The sequence below is a fragment of the Gopherus evgoodei genome, chromosome 11 (genome assembly GCF_007399415.2).
Source record: "Gopherus evgoodei ecotype Sinaloan lineage chromosome 11, rGopEvg1_v1.p, whole genome shotgun sequence".
Taxonomy (NCBI): Eukaryota; Metazoa; Chordata; order Testudines; family Testudinidae; genus Gopherus; species Gopherus evgoodei.
In genome coordinates, this window is record NC_044332.1 from 52384172 (window position 1) to 52401611 (window position 17440).

General features: G+C 40.5%; 1 protein-coding gene and 1 long non-coding RNA gene across 13 annotated transcripts in view; one reads left to right on the top strand and one right to left on the bottom strand.

Annotated features, from left to right (window-relative positions):
* Nucleotides 1-17440, bottom strand: part of FMNL2 (formin like 2) — a 277001-nt gene that overhangs the window by 108838 nt on the left and 150723 nt on the right. For all 12 annotated transcript variants that reach the window (XM_030580437.1, XM_030580433.1, XM_030580445.1 and 9 more), the window contains exon 2: nt 14005-14088. In XM_030580437.1, coding sequence (XP_030436297.1) covers nt 14005-14088 — 84 coding nt within the window. The remainder of the gene's footprint in view (nt 1-14004; nt 14089-17440) is intronic.
* On the top strand, nt 315-16165 carry LOC115659782. The gene is made up of 3 exons (XR_004002649.1): nt 315-397; nt 6179-6182; nt 16154-16165. It is a non-coding gene; the product is annotated as an uncharacterized LOC115659782 (long non-coding RNA).

The window sequence follows — 17440 nt, forward strand, 5'->3', positions numbered from 1 at the left end:
GTTGGGGATGGAGGCTGACAGCTCGCAACCCCCCCTGTAATAACCTCACGAGCCCCTCAAGAGTCCTGACCCCCAGTTTGAGAACCCGAGTTAGACCATGTTAGCAAGGCAAGACCCACCAGCCAGACACCTGGGAAAGAATTATCTGTAGTAGCAACTCGGAGCCCTTTCCATCTAGTGATTCATCTCCAGCTATTGGAGATAACTTCTAATAGCAGTCACAGATGGGTCATATTCCGTTGTAGGCAACCTCATCATATCATCCCCTCAGTAAATTTATCAAGTTCAGTCTCTAAACCAATTGGGTTTTTTGTCCCCACTACTTCCCTGAGAGGCTGATCCAGAACTTCGCTCCTCTGATGGTTAAAAACCTCCATCTAATTTCAAACCTAAACTTGTTGATGGCCAGTATGTATTCATTTGTTCTTGTATCAACATTGCCCCTTAACTTAAATAGCTCCTCTCCCTTCCTGTTGTTTGTCCTGCTGATGTATTTATAGAGAGCAATCATATCTCCCCTCAGCCTTTGTTTTGTTAGGCTAAACAAGCCAAGCTACTTAAGTCTCTTGTCAAAGAAGTTCTCCATTTCTCTGATCATCCTAGTAACTCTTCTCTGCACCTGTTCCAGTCTGAATTCATCTTTCTTAAACATGGGAGACCAGAACTGCACACAGTATTCCAGAGGAGGTCTCACCATTGCCTTGTATAATGACAGTAGCATGTAACTCATCTCTCCTTACCGGGTCCATGTGATCCTCCTGCTTCTGATGTTATTCCCAATTCTATTACTCAAACTTTGGCCCACAAACACTTACTTCTGTTCCACTCATGTCCCTGCATCATTTTCACTGTTATTGCTTCACACACACAGACCTTTATAGATGAGAACCCAGCAGGTCTTGGGTCTCTGTGCTTGGCTCCAGTCACCTTGCTGCTAGCTTCCCAAGGGCAGAGTGAGCTGAACACCTCTTCTAAAAACCCATCCATAGCAGGAAATTTCAAAGGCTCTAGGTTCACAGTGCACTCTGGGGCACAAAAACGAAAGTGCCTTAAAATGTTTTTAACTTGGTGACAGGAGAGGAATCAGGAACTGGATCAGGATGAAAATAGACAGTAGAGAGGGAGTTAGGACTCAATGGAAGGGGATCTGAAGTTTGGGGCTATATTTTGGGGCATTCCTGTTTTGTCTGAATGGGACTGCCCATTCTAAAGCTAATGCAACAGGATGGTACTGAAAGGTGCAATGGAGGGCATGTTTCTTTCATAACAAAGTCCTTCTCAGCTTCCAAATCAAGGGCAGCAATGGTTTTAACAACACAGCTGTCAGATCAGGTGACCTAAATAGGCCATACCTTGAATTTGGGGTTTTCTGTATGGATAATGAAGGCTTGCAGGTGGAACAGGTGTGAGTGTGCACTTCCTTATCCCCACCTCCCTGTAAACTAACACAAGCTGCACATTCCATATCTAGGTGCTTGGTCACAAGCAAGCCTGCAGTGTTAGCACAGAAAACGCAGAGCATTCTGACTTCATCACCTATTTGCGCTGATTTGGACCTTGTTCAGTGGCTGAGGGTCTCTTCCACATCAGCAGGATATTTGGAAAGTAAATGTGTTTTGGGTGATAGAAAAGAGGGCATATTTGTAGCTTCTGATGCTTGACCATGCTCTTTTAATTAAAGAACAAAGACATACCAAGACAAAGGGTTTTATTCAGAGCTGGTATAAGGAGGTACAGCTCCACTGACTTCAACAGAGCTGCACCTGTTTACACTAGCTCTGAAACTGGCCAGTAGAGTGTCATGGAATTAAGTATTTGAAACTTCAATGTTTCTTCGTTAGAATTGTCCGTCTCTGTGTGTAGTATACAATTACCTAGGGAATTGCTTAATTGTAGTTAAATAGCTGCTAATTGGAGCTGCTACCAGTATGTTGTGAAAGGCACTAAAGCAGACAGATGCAAGGAGTTAAGGGTATGTTTCCACATGATGTGCCGAGGCTTAGTCATGCAGCCTCCTCTAGTGTTAATGGAAGTCATCTATAAGGCTATGAACCATGCAGAATACATATCCTCAGCAACTGACTGTAAAGAAACTCAGGGTATGGCTACACTCAAAACTTCAAAGTGCTGCTGCAGGAGCGCTGCCGCGGGAGCTCTCCCAGCGCTGCACATACTCCGCATCCTCATGGGGTTTAGCTTGCAGCGCTGGGAGCCGCGCTCCCAGCGCTGCGGCACTGTTTACACTGACGTTTTACAGCGCTGTATCTTGCAGCGCTCAGGGGGGTATTTTTTTCACACCCCTGAGCGAGAAAGTTGCAGCGCTGTAAAACGCCAGTGTAGCCATGGCCAGAGATCTCACAGATATAGCTGAACTAGAGGAAACCCTCATGGAAGTAGGAACACACTGTGTCCTAAGATGTTATGAAGGGCACATTTTTATAAAATGAAAAATAAAATAAATGTATAAAATAAACTACTTTGAACAGCAAGATGTTAACTAATAATTGGGATATATTCACTGTATCGCTATTTTTTGTGTGCTCTTTACAGAGTGTGACTGAGTGGGATCACATTTACAGTAGGCCCCTTTTATGTAACTCTGACAATAGGGACTTAAAATAAGAGTAAAAGTAATTAAAAATTTAAAAGTAATGTCCACCCACATCAACTCATGCTAACGCCCCCTTACCTTACCGGAGCAATGTAAAGGGGCCTTAATATAAATAAGAATCTGTCCCACCGTGCACTGCTTAACAGTTGCCCGTGCCACTTCTAAAGTCATAGGTGCAGTTCACAGGCAGTCAAAGTAGTGGTCAGCTATAAATCTAGAGATACTGTAGAGACTGAGTTTTAAAACTGGCCTCCAATGTTGTCCCTACACTTATGTCTACAATTAATTACAAGAAAAAATGTTAACAATGTACAATCACATAGCCAAATGACCAAATGTTACCATTTGCAACTACATCTCTACCTCAACATAACGCTGTCCTCGGGAGCCAAAAAATCTTAACGCGTTATAGGTGAAACCACGTTATATCAAACTTGCTTTGATCCACCAAAGTGTGCAGCCCCGCCCCCCCCGGAGCACTGCTTTAACGTATTATATCCGAATTTGTGTTATATCGGGTCACGTTATAGCAGGGTAGAGGTGTACAACTGAAGAAGCAAAATAGCAGGCACAAAATTAGAGGCCAGTTTTACAAATAAAGCAGATAATTTACAAGTCAGAATGACGACTGGTACAAATTAGATTGTATCCAATTCAATTCTTTCTGAAAATGAACAGTTTGAATCTTGGAAAGGGTCAGAATAATAACATCACAAGGCTTTTTTCCACATTAGTTTGAACAGTTTATTCCCTCTCTTCTTGGGAGTTCTTCAATGGAGATATAGGTTGGCTATGTTTAGTCTAATTCTCAAGAGCAGAGCTTTTATTCTTTGGCTGCCTTGCAGTTATTTAATAATCAGGCATTATATGTTAATACAAGCTTTTCCTAGCTGCCAATTTTTTCTGAGACTAAACCAAGACACTTAGAGGACATTAATTAGCAAATTTATTATAGTTTATGGTGCCAATCTTTTGTCTGTTTCTATTTGTTTTCTAAAGTCTATCAATAATTATTTTCAGACATAATCATCTTTAAAACAGCAATGAATTTTTTAAAAAAACAGCTCTTTATTGTGCAAAGCACAATTAAATTCTTTGAGTTGAAAGACACAAAATACGTTATTATCAGTAACAGCAGGCATCAAACATGTTTCTTTCTAATCAATGATCAGTGGTTGGAATTGTTTACTAACCCGGAAGACATTTTTACTAGTCCATCAAAATGCTTCCAGCCCTAGAAGGTCACAAGAGGTCAGACTTTAAAATCACACCATCCTGGCTATGACTATCACCTTGTTTTTCCCCTGATTCAGCTGTTTTATATTAGAAGCTAATGTCACAAATTGACATTATAGTCAGAGATTAATGATTTATATGATTTGCTATCTGAGACTCCAAGAAGCATTCAAAATGCATAACGCATTGGTTTGTACTTCTTGCATTTACAAAAGGAAAGCAGCCACTAAAATTATTCCAGAATTCAAATCAGAGGAAAAAGGCAAGACACTAATCAGAACAACAGGATTTTATTAACTGATATTTTGCCTCTCATTCAACCTGCAAATGAATGTTTTACATTATTGGAAATCTGGGAATTACCTGCTTTCTGGACAGTGGTACATAACACACAGCTAACCATTCTGGCTACAGTGTAATAGAATTGATGCAAAATTGAATATAGCAAGTTCTAGAAGCGAAGCCAGTGTTATTTTCAATCTGTCAAATAATATTTTTGTGCACAACAGCACTTTATCATATTTTGGCTTAGTTCCTTACTTACCACTCCCATTTCACTTCAAAGGGACCTTTCAAATTTCATCTGAATAAGAAGCATTGTTAATTCCCAGGATCCAGGAAAGGCAGTCACGTATAATTGAACAATCACCTCCTAGCTTTTGGGCAGTTTGCCAACTTCATCATCTTCAATTCTTAGTGTTACATCTTCAAAGCACTGCGCAGCCAGCTATTTATTTATTCATTCAATTTCAGCCTCCCTTCAGGACTATTATTCCCATTTTACAGATGGAGACACTGAAAGGATAAGTGACTTTCCCGAGCCCACAAAATTAGTCACTGCCAAGATTAAAACTCAGGAGCTTCTGGCTCTTGCTTTTGTACCCAGGTCACTAAATCACACTCCTCTAATTCAGCAACGCTGCTCCATTCTAAGTGAAGGGTTTACTGGAGAGAATTGTCCTGCAGGTTTACAGCTTAGAAATATGCTATCTGTATGCAAGTCTAATGAACATGTTTTCCAAGTGTTAACCCCAACAGATTGAAAATATCTCTGCATAGCATCTAAAAGTGATTAATTTCTATTCAGATGAGAAAAGGTGTCTCCGTTTATCAGATCCCTACTGACTAGAACACCTGACATCTTCCTTGTTAATAGATAATATTAATTTAAATTCTCTGATCTCTGACATATTCTTGGCTTTGTGCCATGCCTGAGAAGACACAGTATTTAATTAAATATCAGAGCAAAAGTTATGCCAATATATTATTTTCCTCTTTTCTTATGACCTTCTGAACTTTAGATCTTGAGCTTTTCTATTCTAATGAGTTCTCCATTAAATATAATTTACCCAGTGGCTTTATTTCAGGCTTTGTCTTCATTTTAAATATCTTTATCATAGTCTTTAGTCCACTCATGAAAATATTTTTTCTTAACTTTGTTAGCTGATGATTATAAAGAGTTTGGTTTACTCTGAGAAGCTGTTGTCTAAAAATAATATCCTGCAGTCCTGTACAGTAGAAATTCACTAATCTGCACTAAGGGTGTGAAGTCAGTGAAAAGATAGCCATTATTAACTTCAGTGTGCTTTGGACTGGACTCTCAAAAATGAGGTCTGCCATAGACTGCTCAGGTTTATGGAGTAGCAAAGTACCAGCCCACTACTCATATTTCAAGGCATTACTGGCTATCGGGGAAAAGTAAGGAGGTTCAGTGGTGTTAACCTGTAGGGGATACAATCACTCACACTGGCCCAACAGGAAAATCTCATTGACCTGTGTTTCAGTGAGTGGTACCCCCAGAACTCCATATTCACAGAGGATTTGATCTTTGCTAACATTCTATTGAAAAGTCAACCTGTGATCTGAAAATCAGGCTGGGTTCTTTTCTGGCTTTCACAGCTTCACCAGTAATAAAGATTCTGCAACAAGAATTTCACTGGCAATTTGATTGCTGCTGAACAAGGTGGAATGGTATAAAGCTCATTTTTCTGTAGCTATGCTGACTCTGCAGAGATAACAAGAGTAAAAAGCTGGTTTGTCAATAAAGTAAGTAGATGTGAATCAAAAGACTGAAAAAGACCCCAGAAAATTAGATAGGAGCTTGCAATGAATTACAGTGATAAAAACATAGATGCTACACTAGGTATCTATGCAGATTCATCACAACATGGAGTACTGACGGCACATCAGTTTCTGCAGAATTTGATATTTTATTAAAGAAATACTAAGGCATTTATTTACCTTTCAAATAAGACACTGCATTGAGAGCAGTTGTATATACCCCTAGAGACCTGGTTTCTGGCTCCACAGAGCCAGAAATTCTCTGTGGAGCCTAGTAGAGCACATGTTGAAGTAAAAGCTACAGCAACTATATATAGCGAGCAGTATGTGTTCCTCTTGTGCTGATTCAATTCCACTAGCTGATGCAAAAGGGGGAAGGATGATCGTTGCTTGAATCCCACCCCCTTTGGAAAGATTTAGCAGCAGTAGATGCACTGATTGTGTCAGTTCCCTATGCAGGGATGAACACGTGCCATCTCTTTCTTGCACACGTGCACAGCACTATGCAACAGTTTCTAGTGCTTATGACCACAAACACAAAACTAGTGGCTGAACTCTGGGATTCTGCGCTGTCTGACTGACACTGAGACATTGCTTTTCACAGGACGTTCACATTCTTCAGCTACCACAAATGATAGGTTAAAAAACATTGTACCCTTTCGCTCTCTCTTTATATTTCCTTCCCCGACATCCCATTTTTGGCTGTCAATAGTTGCTGACAAGATAAATCTGTTTCCAAAATAAACATTTTTATGGCAAGGGGTTTAAAACTATTTGAACTTATTTTTTTACCACACATATTTAGAATTTAAAATTCAGATTCAGCTCTCCAAAACTTAAGAGCAGAAATATAAGTCAGTTTGTAACTTCATGCCGTATAGTCATCATCAATTCCTCTTACTGCAATCCCAGAGATTTAGAATGAGATGAAACAAAGGTAATAGATCACAATGGGATCTATCCTACCTTCCGTATATATCAGCAAAAAGAACATGCTGGTTCCCCATTATCACAGTGTTTGAAGAAACTCCTTGGAAAGAACTTGGTTCCATCCAGTTAAGACAGGCTGGTAGGAAGAGGGAGAGGGAACTAGAACCTGGTCCCTTGGTGACAAGATTGCTCTACTTTATATACAGCAATGAAGGCAACAGAAATACAGACAGGCAAAATCTGGAAAATAACGGCAGTGATTTTTAAAAAGAACGACGGGTAAATCTGCTGTCAGTGAAGAACTGCTGGATAATTTTTAATTGGAGATTTGAATGTTGCCTGAACAAAACATTTCAGTGAATTGATTTCATTTACCTGGGAGTGATCACAGTGTGACACAGCTGGACAAAGTTCCTCTGAAACTGACTCAATCTAGTGTTTTTCAAGCTACTATGTTGGTACAATATCCTGGCATGGTTGCTGCAGGGAATCCTAGTATGGCAGATGAACCATTCCGCACTAACCGACTCATAGCCCTATGAGAATCTGAACTCAGCAATTCCCACAAGCATAAAACCATTCCCAGAGTTTCCTTAACTATGGTCTTGGGTGCTCTCACAATACTTGGAAACAGTTATTTATGCCTCATAGTTAAAAATGTAAGACCTATATTGGTAGCAAAAGGAAATGTCAGAATTCTGTATTTTCCCTGTCAGTAGGGTCCTAAGCAGAACTTGATGCTTCTCTTATTCACCTGAATCAGGAAAACAGACAATCTAAAACCAGGAGGCCATGTCACTTCCAATATCCTTTTGCCTCCTAAAATATTCAGTACATCTTCTGCCTATGTCCTCCCTTGTTCACCTGTATCAACCTTAGTATTAATGTAAGTTAAGTAAGTACACAGAGTACAAAGAGAACAGAACCCAGAAACACTGACAGTTTCAGAGCCCTGCACCTTGTAAAACAGTCATTCAGGATCGGATAAGATTTGACAAACCATGGTTGCTTACCTGGTTGGTTTCAGTGACTGAAAAAATTGCTCAGTGAAATTTTAAACCAAAGTCTTGTCAGCCACAGTTTCTCTTTCATTTTGAACATGGATTTAGTGCCAATGATAGGTGTTCACCTGGCTATCCTAGCTACTGATGTCCTCTGTACTAGATGACATGTGCAGTAAGGATACTGCACAGTTTCACCACCAATGTACCTCATTCTAATCTGAATGAGAGGTCAGCTCTATTTCAGTCGTTGGTCTCTCTATTAAGATGAGCAGCCAGGCTGATAGTATTTTCTTCGGTGTGTCCACTGGGAAATGAAATGACAGCATCAACCTGTGTCAGATGATGACAACTTTTGATCACTAACAATCTAGGCCAGATTTCAGCAGGTGATGTGTGTGGAAGGATGTGTTTCCATCTTTACCAATCTGCTGAGCCATCAAGCCACCAGCACTTCTGTTAGGGACCTAGCCAATCTATGTGAATTCTTCAGATGCTGTGTAACAAGTTAACAATGCTAACTTCCTCCTATCATGTCAGTGGAATAAGAATCATCTGACTTCTCCACCAATGTGTATGCTTTCACTTAATCTCATTACTCAATATCTGGTGTTTACAGAATGACCTTTAATCCATTTCATTTTGTCAAAATGACTTGGATAAATGAAATCTTACACCTTTATAATGTAGTACTGCTTACTGGGTCAATGTTATACGACCATGTCTTATGAATAACCCATCTTTTAATCACAACAGGTTTCTTTGAAAAGTTTTATGATTCCATTGTACAAAAAGAAAATAGTAATAATCTGGTTTTAATGTAAATGTAAAGTCTCCAATAAAAGGAGCTTCTCTGTCTAAAAATGGGCATCTGCAAGAAAAGCGACATTGAATATACTAGTGCTTGGTGTGAAGAAACCATAACTGCTGTCAAAGAGTTAATGTCCCTCTATGGTAATACACAGCAAAAGTAGTCATTTTTCAACTACTCTTCCTTGATCAAACAGCTAAACAGAGATTCGGGGCTTATCAGCAACTTATTTTAAATAATCAGTAATGTATCGTCAAAGAGAAATCACAATCCGTTCTCAACCCCCTCAGCCTCCACCACAATCAAACTGTCTCTCGGTTTTTCTTTATCAGTAAAATAGACTTTGAACTCAATAATCCATCTGAGAGCTGAACTCAACATGCAGAAAGTACCCTTTAAAATAATCTGTTGTCTGAACAATTCTGCCACTTGCGATGACTGATTTCTCCTTTAAAACAATGCCCAGGCTGTGGCCAAAGGATAATTGGGTACTTGTAGTCTAGTCTCTAATGTTCAGGGCTTTAAATGTGAGCCACTGATCTGTGCTGATGTTGCAGTTAAGCTCTCTATCTATTCCATAATGCACTATCTCCAAAACCTGCCATGACTCATGGAAAGAATAGTATCAGAGGGTAGCCGTGTTAGTCTGGATCTGTAAAAGCAGCAAAGAATCCTGTGGCACCTTATAGACTAACAGACGTTTTGGAGCATGAGCTTTCGTGGGTGAATACATCTGAGGAAGTGGGTATTCACCCACGAAAGCTCATGCTCCAAAACGTCTGTTAGTCTATAAGGTGCCACAGGATTCTTTGCTGCTTTTATGGAAAGAATAGTTACACATCATTTCCCTTTAAAAGATTCATAAAAAAGGGATTGAACAGAGGTCAGAAGCCAAGATGCAGGAGGTGTGAAAAGGAAGGCTGGGTTCCAGAAAGTAGTGTCAAGATGAAAATAATTGAGTGTGAACTGTAGATCTTTTATCAGTAACCTCAGCTCAGGACAGAAGGCTTAATAATTAATTTTGGTTTTAGAAATGAAGTAGATTATTTATTTTCAAGAGTACAAGTAAGGCTTGTTCAATGCAAGTATAAAGGGGAATAAATCCTTCCAGGGTTCTTCTGTGATTATAGATCTTAACACCTAGAGCATTTTAATTGCTCTGATTTGTTTACTTTTGTGCAGCATAGTGTGAAGACATCAGCTTCTGAGTGTGGACTCTCTTTGAGACATGAACTTCAGTCAAGGAACATGCCAAAATGGTTCTCATTTCCCTGTGGTAATAACCAGGGATGAAATCCTGGCCCCACTGAAGTTAAAGGGTGTTTTACCATTGTCTTCAACAGAGTCAAGGCATCATCCTAGATCTGAGAGAAATGGGATTTGGTTTTTCAGGCTTTATAAAAACTATTTTCTGATTTTACTCCCCAAGGATTTGAATCTCTTGAGTTTCACTTTGAGTTTCAAGTTACAATCAACCCAAAATTTTAAAGTGAAGCTCAGCCGAAGTACCAAATTTGGCCTGATTTCAGCTGAAGCTACCATGCTCTGCACCCACAACTACATACTGAGCCAAGCTCACTGGAAATGAGGCACCAGCTCACTCCAATCAAGGTCCCATCTTGCTCCAAAAGGTTGATGAACCTCAGAGAATCTCTCTATGAACCTGCAACATGTTGGTCACAAATACTTAAAACAGGAGCCTTTTGGTTAAATACTTTCCTGATATTGGGTTTCATTACAGAAACAGCACACAGTTCTAGTAATGACTCAGCAAAATAGCCAATCTTGGTGGCAGTCCTGTGATTTTCAACCAACCGTTGCAGTCCTTGTAGGCCTCCTACTTATCCTTTTTCTCTATTACTCCCCATACCACCAACAGCTTCAAATACAGAATACACCCTGGCTGGGAAGTGAGCCTTCTCAGACTGCAATGTCATGCGACAGCTAGCCATCAGGGGGCATGAAAATGCTTTGTAACACACTCCCCACCATCCTCACAACATTTGTGTCCCCTTCACAATATTCTCTGCCCAGAAACCTGAAAAGGCCTATAGCCCTGACTCTCCCATAGGATTGCAAAACTCTAATATTTCCTAAGCCTTAGGGCAGCCTACCAAATGCAAAAAACTTCATCACCTTCCCTGTTATCTAACTCAGACCATTCCTGATACCCAGCTTCCTTCTGTTCACCCTCCATAATAAGGAATCTCCAAGGCTAGAGCATTTGCAGCTAGGAACTGGGGCTTTTTATTTCTCGTGTCAATCTTTTCCTACCATTCTCCTGCCTTAGATGGTACTGTTCTGGTCCAGAAACAAGAACATCCTCCTATCTTTTCTCTAGGCTTGTAATCAACAATAAGAACCAGATCTCCCCAGGGTGATGTCACCTCACTCAGGTGGCCACTTGCACATTCCTGGAATATTGGACATTCAGGTACTTTCCAGGAATGGCATAGGGTATACCTCTGTCAGTGTGACCATGCCCCTTCCAGCATGACCTTGCATTCTAGATAATGCCGGCCGGAGCACCGGATTTTGAAGAGCATGCCACCCCACTTTCCCATCGCATGAAAAGTGTATGTGAGGTCACACTGGCAGGGACAGAGCAGTGTGCTATCCATTATAGCATGTGATACCAGACAAATTTGTTTCTGGTTTTGTCTCAGTTCTGGCTGGAAGACAAACATTACAAAAGCAGGACTGTCTGGATTAAAACCAGACTGAGTGGCCTAATGACACCTTACTTCTCCAAAACAATTAGCTGAAGCAAATGATGCAGCAGCAGGAAACCTTCTTACCCCACCACCTCTTCAGGAATCATGAGCATCTTGTCAGCAATTCTCTCGTGCCCTATGAGCCCAGGAACTTTGATATCAATGTTAGAAACTCTTAATTTTACTCCTTGTTCAGTGAACTAGCAGCCAGGAAGACTCTTCTAGCGTGGCAGCAGAAGGGCCTACATGGCTCAGAAGATTTATAATAATATAGGAACAGAGAAATTGTTATCAGAACCAAGGTCCATCTAGTCCAATATCCTGTTTCTGGCAGTGTCCAGTACCAGATGCCTAAAAGGAAGATATAAGAAACCCAGCGTAGGCAGATGTGAGATAATCCGCCTCTTCAAATAAGAATGAAACTAGTAGTTCTCCAATGTTGTTCATAAATCAGAGACACTCTGTAAGAAGAAAAAAGAACAAGGAGTACTTGTGACCCCTTAGAGACTAACACATTTATTTGGGCATACGCTTTCGTGGGCTAAAACCCACTTCATTGGATGAAAGCGTATGCCCAAATAAATCTGTTAGTCTCTTAAGGTGCCACAAGTACTCCTCATCGTTTTTGCTGATACAGACTAACATGGCTATCACTCTGAAATCTGTAAGAAGTAGTTCATTTTATGGAGTCACTTCTCCACCCTGTTCCCCACTGTGTGTTTCTCAAAATACCTCATAGGCAGATGACCAGGAAATGCGTCACAACCACTTATAAACCACATAGTCTGAGAACACTGCTCTAATCTAGTGACTTCTCCCTTCAGGGCATTACTTCAAATCCAGTACAGGATGGGTATGGAATGAAAGTTGTTAACTTCCCAGGCAGTTATGTTAAGTCATTTACTTTTTTCTTTTTAACTAAAAAGATGAAAAATGACACAGCGTAATGAATGATGTCAATACAAAACAGCAATTCATGTTCTGCTTCAATTAAAATTGAAAACATAGATTACATACAAAGCCTATTCATGGGAGAATGTGTTTTAGCCTGGTGCCATAATTATGTGGACAGATACAAGTATTTCATGCACCATATGCTACACTACACTCTCTTTATAGACGTCTGCCTCATAGCTGCTCTAATTTACACTGACTGGTAATCACTCCCAAGGTGATATCAGGGCAGCTAGGGAGCTGTGGCAAATAGCATTTCAGTTACATGCCTCTAGTACCTCAATGCAGGCCCCGTATGAGAGATGCACCCAGGAAGGGGTTGCATAAAGCCAGTTATTCTGACTCCGTCCCACTTTCCCCACGTTAAGAGAATCAGCAGCAGCTCATTAGGACTTCTCTGTGCCATCGCTATCAGATCAATGGAAAGAGGATCTATCTTGGCTGAGAATCTGACTCAGTGTGTTTTCAACAGAGTGATGAAAATGTGCCGCTAACTACTGGGATTTTCGCTCATGTTTCCTGTGTTGTATGTCGTTACCTGTCTGTCTCAGCTCTGTTATCTTTTTATCTGAAGACTTCAAAACTTATGTGAAGTGGCAGCAGCTGTGTACTGTAAATGCATGACAAGCTCTAAGCCATGTGATATGGCTACTTCCTTCTTCTTCAGTCTTCTACAGGTGCAAAATGACCATATAAAATCATGGAAAAAATCTCACAATTCATTATTTAAACTTTGACAGGACATGCTCTAAGCAATAATCCTTAAGAATAGTAGTTACTTACAGTAGATTAAGATAACAGATTCTACCCCTCTGGGGGATGTATGAGAGATGTCCCACAGAGCTTTTTACTATCCTGTCCATGATCCATCAACATAATCAGAGATTCTCCTGAATTCTCACTCTGCGTGCCCACATCCTAACTTTTTCTCTGTGTTTACATCTTTACAGTACATCTTACCCTTTCACCCCAGGCTGAACAGAATCAGGATTTGCGTTATTAGCAATGACTGTGTAAATTACAATCTGATGTAGGTGTTAGCTCCAAAATCTATGGCCTGCCATTTTTCTCTTCTTTGTTCTTTAAATATTTTCTTTTCTGTTCCTTTGTTGTTGCAGAGCCAACACGTTAACGATCACACACTATTCTCAGGGCTGTGCTGACAAAACAGTGAAGTTAGTGCACAAACACTTCTTGGCATATGGTGCTGTTTAAGCTGAAGTCTTTCAACTGGAAATAAAGGAACAGTTCAGCTCCATGAGCATTCACGCTTCGCTGAGGTGTGATAGTGGTTTTGTGAAGCTCTACAAGAAGAAATGAACCCCCCTCATTTTACATAGACCAAGAGACAGTAATAATTTGGGGCATCACTAATCTAGGTCAAATTCAAACCAGCAGCCTAAGGGTGAAGAAAGGTCACCCTCCTTAAATCTACGCCACATTAATGTTAATGTCATACAACAAAAAGGGAAATATCAAATAGAACAGAGTAAGATCAGATGGGAAAGAAATATTATTTAATAGATGGGAAAGAACTATTTTTGGATAGCTTCTAAGGGATGCTACAAATAATGGAGCATAAAGCCGAAGAAATGAAAAGCCATAGAAAAAGTTGTCGTTGACAGTGTCCCCCTTACTAAGCCCTTAATGACTGCAATGCTAAAAACCCTCATGGCTCCCCTTTACCTGATCACAGATCAACTCCCATTTCTTCTCATTATCATACTGCCGAAGTAACCTGGCTTTGTCGGGTGGCAAGTTCATTGCATTCTGTGGAGAAAGAGAAAACAAATGTGAGAGACTGCAACAGGCTTAGCACTGAGAGAGGTCAGACATGAGCAAACCAAGCCAACATGATTGTGATGGTTTAAACAGTATTATTTGAATTCCTTATGGCACAATTAATCACATTCCACAGAGGCCCTTTAAACCTCAGCCAAGGAGCTTTGACTGAAGAGACAGGAGGAGATGGTACACTGCTGGAGCACTGCTTCTTAAAGGCATCGTGTCTTTCAAAGGCATAATATTTCCTGGTGTTGGCAGAAGCATCGCACAGATGGGCTCTTGTTCTCCCAGCCCAGCTATCTTGGAGTGCAGGATTGCACAGGGCCATGTTACTAGTACAAAAAGCACTAGCCTTCCGAATGGAAACAGATTATTCCTGCCCCACGCCCAGCACACATGCACCTTGCACCATCTCCCCAGTCCAGCAGGCTGGCAAAGAGGAAAGCCCAGTTTATCCCCATATTGGGAGATTTCAAAAGGCTTGTTTTTAAGAAAGATCTTGAAATGCAATTGAAATGATAGTGAAATGGTATTTTATTTGAACAGCAGGACAATATTTGGATTTTAAAATGTCTCTGCATTCAATTTTAACTAGATAATTTGCCCCTGCAGATATGAGCACTGTACATAGTAATATAGCACCATTCACATAAAGAAAATATAATGAACTAGAAACCATGGCTGACATCCTGCAATAAAGATTAAGAATGTATGGAAAAGGGGAGGGGTAGACCAATCTATCATCATCATCATCTCCTTTGATGGTAAAAAAAAAAGTCCTTTGATATCTATTTGTTAGGTATTGGTTGAGGTTGATTCACAGAGGTACAGTTACTAAGTACATTTACTCAGTATTCTGCATCAGCACAGGGACTGCAATGGACGCCAGCACCAAAGGGCTTTAAATAATCCAGCAGTGAAGCAGTAAGACAATATGCTGGCAAACAAGTAACAAAACATTCAGCCCGTGAGCTGTACAATTTCACAATTTATGACTTTATCAAACCTTCCATTATACTGAAACAAACCCATCCTTCAGATTCCTCAAAACACCCTCCAGAGTTCACATTCTGCCCTTAGTTACGTCTGTGAAGCCCCACTGACATCATTGTAGATGGAGAGCATAACTGAGGGCAGAGTTCAGAAGGCAGGACTGTGTAAATTGCTGTACCTTTGCACACAAGGAAAAGTAGCTGCCAAAGCAGCTGAGACTGCCAGGTGCAATTTCCTGAATCCTATATGGCAAGCTATATGCTGAAAATTTAAATGAGCCCTAGCAATGGCAGGCTACGGACTAATGGCACAGTGTGTCTTTAATAGCCACATATGAATACAAGCTGGAATGCAATTTCAATGATCTCTTAAATTGGAGTTGAAATGCAATATGTTGGAAGCAATATTTCTAAAGGAAGTAACCTTGAGCATAATCTAACAATTGTACTTACATCTAAATGGGCTCAATGATCCACAGCTAAACTGCTTAAGAAAAGCGGACATGTAGCTTTCATTTCCATGTACCAAGCCTAAACCAAGGAATTCAGACTGCGATCCCCTTAGAACAAGCACTGTGTAGTCTGTATGATTGGACAGCGCCCAGCGCACACAGCTGGCACTCAATTAACAACTGTAAGGGTTACATTCAAAATATTAATATCTCATGCTGATGTATTTAGAGAGGACAGCTAGACAAGAGAGCTTAACTTGCAATGGTCTGTGGATCAATGTATCTGACACAGATTTCTTAGGTCCCTTCTGCCTGTCTCATCATTACATTCCTATCAAAGGAAAGCTGCTTTCATAATTTATATATATCAGGTGCTGATTCCTTCTTGCCTACCACATCACAGTAACATGACATTACCTTCTGCATCATTTTAAGGACTTTTTCACTTACGTTTTCATAGCCGATTGTATGACTCCGCCCTTTTTACAGTAATTACAGTATCTGATTCACTGTACTGAAATAGGGTAACTTTGCTAGCCTTACTGTTCTGTAACTACCTCTTCCAGTCTACCAAACAGCACAATCTACAGTTACCCTGCTTACTAGGTCTCCAGTTTAGCAATCTGTGATACTTGAGGTGTAAGGCTCCCACTTCTTGTCTTCCCCTGTACTGGTAAGACTTTATCAAACTCCTCTGCAACCCTGGATACTGAGAGTCAACCAGCACCTTTGCTAAAAGCAGTGAAGCATATGCAGAAAGAGTGACTAATTCCCTTAAATTTTCCATTCAAGTTAAATGTGATTGGAAGTTTCTCTGATTACTGGAAATGCCCCGTCTACCTGACAGACACCCCTGGTTCTGTTTTACCCTTCATGTGATCCAGATAGAACCAATGATAGAAGTGAAAGAAAAGTCTGCTTGGTTCATCCAACCAGATATTCTGTATTTTGTAGATTTACTTACTATCAGTCTCACAAATGATTTACCTAGTCCCATATTGGCTGAGAGAGTCTCCCTCCCTCCCTTGAGAGTCCATTACACTGTTCTGCTGTAACAAACATATTTCGGATTCCCTTAACCTGTGGCCATTGCTCCTTATCAGATGGTAGGATGCTTATCTTCCTTCATACTCTTACCCTAATGATCATATCTCCCCATGATTCTACTCTTTTCTCATATATCTTATCCTCCCATCCACATATTTTATTGTCATTCTTGATATTTTCTCCAAGTTATTTTTAAATATCCTTTCTAAATCCAAATTACATTTCAAGGCTACGTACAGCTGCAGAGTTAAGCAAAGCATCACTACTATGTGCAACCATACCACGTCAGGCTGTGATCTGATTAGCTCTAATGAGCTCTTCAGGCCAGAATGATACTTGAATAGGAAACCTGTCTGGAAAACCCAGGCACTACAGGAAGTTGCGCTGGCAATTCGGCAGACAACACTTTTGCCGCTGAGTGGGAACTCAATCATGGCAATGCCATGGCACGGGGAGAGGAGTTGAGACGCTGTCTTTTGGTGAGTTGCCATTAAAGATCCCCTCTCCCTTTTGGTATTTGTAGGAATGTCAACCCTGGTATCTTGGCCAAATTCCTATGTGGTACTGACATTCTGCCCAGTTCCAATCCCTTGTAATTTCAGTTGGATATGGCATTCTTCACTCTGTGTCCTTAACTGCTGGGTGCTGTTACTGTGTGTTTTCAAACACTTACTACTTTTCACTCTAGACATTACTATATCACACTAGAAGGTAAAGTGATTCCTCGAGTCCTTCTCTACAATCAGGACCAAATCTCCCCACCTTCTTTGGATGAAAGTGAGGTGAGGCTGACTAGCAAACTGCTTAAGCAGCAGCATATGATTAGTACATCTCATTTGGTAATAA